The following is a 5,418-nucleotide window of genomic DNA, read 5'->3' as shown; positions in this document are numbered from 1 at the left end:
CATTATCTGGTCATAAAAACACAGATTGGACAATTCTGAATACTTCATTTGCATTATCTTGTCATCATCTCAACAGCTTCATCTATATCCAAAAGACTTGATAATCTTCCTTTCAGATCCCATACACTTTAAAGCATTCCAGTTCCAGACAGCAGTCCCAAAGCTGAGGTTCCTGGATGAAAAATCAATGGTTGGTTAACTCATGCTTGCACAAGTAAATTCCAGCACACTAGGTTCATCACCGCTGCCTGGAGAAGAGATTTCTGAAAGCATTATTGTAGTTTTTGTTAAAGGCTGTATAGATCAAAGGATTGAAGAATGAATTTGAGTAGCCCAGCCATAAAAATATACTTTTCCATATGGGAGGTATGTCACAGGAACACAGGGGGTTAATCAGTTCAGTAATAAAGAACGGAATCCAGCAAAGAACAAAGACCCCTATGAGAATGCCCACCATAAGCGCTGCCCTTTTCTCCTTCTGTTCCCTCCATGTGTCTCCATCTGTCTGGAAAGTGACAGTGGCGTGACGGACTGTGAAGACCATTTGAGGCTGGTGAGATGCTTCTTTGACCTATCAGAGGCAACACAAGAATTAAGATCAGATCTGAAAAAACAAATCTTAGCTGGCACGTATTGATACACATGCATGAGTTAATGCACAGCCCCATGAGAATTGGGGCTTGACATATTGCATGACAAACAGAATACTTAAGATGCAGCATGTAGGACATATACACCCAACCCTGTCCCTGCCCAGGCATGAGGTGGAAAGGATGAGGTGAAAAAAAAATGGTTGGAATTGGCACACTTGATACACGGAGCACATAGGATAGCATTAGAATTAGGGTCTGATAAGACCGAATCGACTGTCCAATTTGACCCGAATCAATTCAACCCGAATCAAAAGTGCTTAAACTGCCCTGAAAAACTTTGGATGACATTATATAGATACCACATTTTTCCAAAAATTCAATTCCAATTCTATAGAATCGATCTGCTCATCTCTACATAGTTCCACTCCCAGTTGTGCAGATACATTTAATGTACCCGTTATAACCAAAGCAAACGGCACAATGATGAGAATTTACAATAATGGAGAGAAAGTGCAGGAATTGGCAAGCGCGTACGATTCTCATGCATTTCAGGAATAACTGCTCAGTGGAAAGTCATCAGACACAAGTGAGGATAACATGAAAATCTGCACAGATTCTTACGAGGTTTACTGTAACTATAGCACCGGCTTGTGCGATGATAGAAAGCTATTTAAAAGGTATATAATTAGGATACATGTATGCAGCGTTACTGTATATCCATTGTAAGCGTTTCTGAACAGTAGTGATGAGCGGCAGGCAGAGTTCATGTGGGCCCTTGGGCGATAAAGCCTCAGTGGGCACCCTTGTGGCATTTTGCACAACAGACACGGCAATGAAGCTGCATGTGTTATAGATGTTGCCAAATACAATAGACAAAACACGCTACAGAGCGTGAATCAATCCTTATACCCCTACTTTTTAATCCCTCAGGTCTACTCAGTATTCCGTTTTTACTGTACACCCTCTAAAGAGAAACAGACATTGAATATGAAAATTAATTTCAATATGAACGCTGATAGCACTGTGCTGCTGCCTGCCCCTGTGCCCCCAATGCCCAATAAATATCAATATGATGATATTTTAATTTGGAGCACAGCAGGGCAGGCTGCAGCAGACTAGGGTTGTCATGATACCAATATTTTGAATCGATTTCTATACCATAAAAAAGTATTGCGATACCATTCGATAGCACGCCAAAAACACAAACACCAATAAAACACCAAAAAAGGTGTGGCGGCAGGGGCAATATTCTAATTCGCGATATTTTGCGAATATTTTGTAGAATATTCGTCATATATTCACAAATTCGAGAATTCGCAATTATTTTCTTGATTATGAAAATTGGCAATGTAATATTCGCGTAATGCGCGCGCAATACAGGCGTGGGTCACTTTTGCTACATTTTCCAAGCTGCTAGAAGTGTCCTGAGACTGGAGAAAATGGTTGGCATGGCAGAATACTACAATAGCTTTATATGCAGATAGCGTGCTCCAATATATTCGCAATTGCGCTAATCGGAAACTAATGATGCGAATATTTTGCCGCAGTACGTGAAACTTCACATTTTAGCAGGTCTGACTACATATTACATATTAGTGCACTAAGTATTGTTGTGAACTTGTGACATCACAGCACTATGTCTATAGTATGTATGGACAGCAGAACCTATCACACCCCCTAACACCCTCCACTGGAACCTATCAGCTACACTATATCACTATCTAACCTACACTGACTATCAGTATTATATATATAAGCTATCTAACTATCTATGTAATGTAATAAGTGGAAACCACAGAGCACAGCAATGACACTGCTGTCTCTTTCTAGGAACTTTAAAAAACAGCTGAAAATGGCTGCTGGGGATTTTCCTATATAGTAAGGGGTAGGAAACTTTCCTATTGGATGTTAGGGATGTTGCTATGCTCAGACAAAGTTATCGCAGCCTTCTCATTGGCCCACAAGCAAGAAGCAAGGAGGGATCATGGGTTCAGATGAAAAAAAATCTAGAATATTCGAAAATACTAATATATAGCACTATATGCCAAATATTTGCAAATTCTTGAAGTGCCGATATTCGCGATTAATATTCGCGATTCGAATATTCGCGCCCAACACTAGTGAACGGTATGTGTCATAGTAAGACTGTAATACGGAAGGTCTCACACATATACGTGAAGAAGGTGCATATTTTCTGAAGGTGCTTCTGCTTCAGCCTTTGAGGAACCTAGCTAATGATTGAGTCAATGTCCAAGCGTAGCAAAACTGAGTCTGTCAGTGCAACAGAGTTGATCATATCATTGGATTTAGACAGAAAAGCTACTCAGTTGTTTCAGCTCAGTAGCCCACAACTTTGTTCATCTAGTATTAGAGAAATCCATTTAGCAAGGGGCAAGCATGCCCTGAGAGGCTTCATTTGTGACAAAATTGTACCACAACATTTGCCTAAAATTCTGTTGCAAACCAAGCCAACCAAAAGTTAGACAAAAGGGTCTCTCCCTGCACCAAAGTTATCATCCAGCCTGAGCCCCTGTGATAAATCTGGTGCAGATGTAAGTTTATGCTCTCAATAAGATTAGGACTATAAATCATCCCAAATGAGCTTTCAAAGTGCTTAAAAGAACAGTTAAAGGGAGACGGTCAGGTCCCTTCTCCCTATTAAACCACTTCAAGAGTCTAAAACAGCTTTACAGGCGTTCCATTGCGTCCCTGGACAGAGGTCCAACTGCAGAGACAATGAACTTTCATGTGATATGCTAATTGTTTTGCAAGTGCCCAAAGTATGGTCCTGAGCCTGGCAAGTTCTCAGTCTCTTCTCGCTACACCCTGAGCCACAATGCCTCCTTGGTCTTGACTGACAGCTTCAGTGCGATGGATGTCAAAAGCTACTTTGTTGAAATCTCGTACATGCGTGGCGTGATCCACATGTACAGCACTTCGCATCCAGTGCTGAAGCTGTCAATCAATCCCCAGGGAGCAGGGCCAGGTATAGTCAGGAAAGCCTAAGCACTTGATGGGTTTTGAACCACCCACTGGACACTTGCAAATTCATTTGCACATTGCATCAAAGCAGATTTTCTTGAAGATTGGACCTCTGTCCAGAGAAACAAAGGAATGTGACACAATGGTATGCTTGGACAATTGCTTTAGTCCTCTAGAAATAGTTTAGTAGGAAGAAAGGAGCAGCAACTGTATTATCTCGGGTTGATGTGACCATGTAGTAGACATATAGTTGTCAGATCCTTCTGCAATGCAAAAAAAAAAGATTACGAATAAGGAATCGTGAACATGAATCTCACCTCAATCACTTCTGGCATTGGGGTGATTGTATTTGTCTTTTTTGATCCAATTCTGAATTTAGCAGCTTTGTAGATTTTCCAGTAGACAAACAGAACCACACAAAGTGGAAGGTAAAATGCTCCAAAGGTGGAAAAGATTGTATAGGAAGGTGCTTGGCTAACCTGACATTTCTCAGTAATTTCTGAATAGGTTTCTCCCCATCCAAAAAGAGGAGACAGAGAGATGACTGCAGATAAAAGCCAAGTCAGCAAGATCATGATGTTAGATATCCTTTTTCTAGTCTTCAAGGTATATTCCAAATGTCTTGTGATAGACCAGTACCTGTCCAAGGCAATGGCTGTTACATTCCAGATGCTGGCTGTACAGCAGAGTACATCAAAGGAGATCCAGATCTGGCAGAGCACTCTACCCAGTCTCCAATGCCGATTGTTCAGCTCATGGACCAAGCTTAGAGGCATCACTAGGGCAGCCACCATGACATCTGATATTGCCATAGATGCCACCAAATTATGAGGAACCCGATGGAAAGTCCTGACCCTCAGTATGGTCACCAGCACTAGTACATTCCATAGGAAGGTAGCAATAACCAGCATAGCCAGTAGAGTTAAAATGAGGACACTGAATACAGACATTCTGTGGCAGGTCTCTGACCCTGAGCTGCCATTAGTACTGTTACACTCCATCCTCATTCGTGGTAGCATGAGAACTTACCCACACGAAATGACAGCAGGTGAGTCTCTCTTTACAAGAAGCTCCCTCCAGCTCCTGCCCACGATGGTAGCTGGTCACTCATCATAAACATACCAGGCTGGTACTCCACCAGCTGGCTAGGATGAGGCAAGGAGGGCACAGCATGGCATAAAGTTTGGACAGGATCTGTGCCCATCCCCGGCACAGACATGATCTCAGATTTTCAGACTTCCTGCAATCAATGAAGATCTGAGCCTGGAGAGAAGAGCCGGCAGCCAGTGACTTCAGCCATCCAGCCGGCGCTGTCCCTGGTCCTGAACCTCCAGCAGGAGAGCAGAAGAAGAGCAGAGGAGACGGCGGCCAGCCCTCATCATCTGCAGGCATGCCAGCCCCAGTGCGGGGGGAAGCAGAGCCCAGCTTTATATGGAGGAGCTCTTCTTACGTCAAGGTAATGGCAGCCTCCTCCCAGAGACACCCGGGGATGAGGGACAGTCACCTCCTGTGTGACACTGCGGGGTCTGTGCTGGAGCGGCCAGCTCAATGTCCTCACAGATACAAGACCCTCCCCATGTGGAAACCTCATGTAGTCAGCAGTACAACTAATATTCCAGACAGTAGAAGTACCCTGTGTCCAAGATACTAATCTATAGATCTCATACCTGTCTGCTATCTAGTAATATCACATCTATCTATCTATCTATCTATCTATCTATCTATCTATCTATCTTATCTTTATCTGTGTCTATCTTTCTATCTATCCTATTTGTTATCTATCTATCTATCTATCTATCTATCTATCTATCTATCTATTGTCTATCTTTCTATCTATCTATTT

General features: G+C 42.5%; 1 protein-coding gene across 1 annotated transcript; it reads right to left on the bottom strand.

Annotated features, from left to right (window-relative positions):
• Positions 1-238: 238 nt before the first annotated feature.
• On the bottom strand, positions 239-4,576 carry HTR5A (5-hydroxytryptamine receptor 5A). The gene is made up of 2 exons (XM_040434031.1): positions 3,893-4,576; positions 239-571 (listed from the first exon to the last, which is right to left on the bottom strand). The coding sequence occupies exons 1-2, from the start codon at positions 4,574-4,576 to the stop codon at positions 239-241; spliced, it is 1,017 nt and encodes a 338-aa protein (XP_040289965.1).
• Between the last annotated feature and the right edge of the window lie 842 nt (positions 4,577-5,418).

Source organism: Bufo bufo, chromosome 5 (assembly GCF_905171765.1).
Source record: "Bufo bufo chromosome 5, aBufBuf1.1, whole genome shotgun sequence".
In the NCBI taxonomy this organism is placed as follows: Eukaryota; Metazoa; Chordata; class Amphibia; order Anura; family Bufonidae; genus Bufo; species Bufo bufo.
This window is presented reverse-complemented; position numbering and strand designations above follow the sequence as displayed.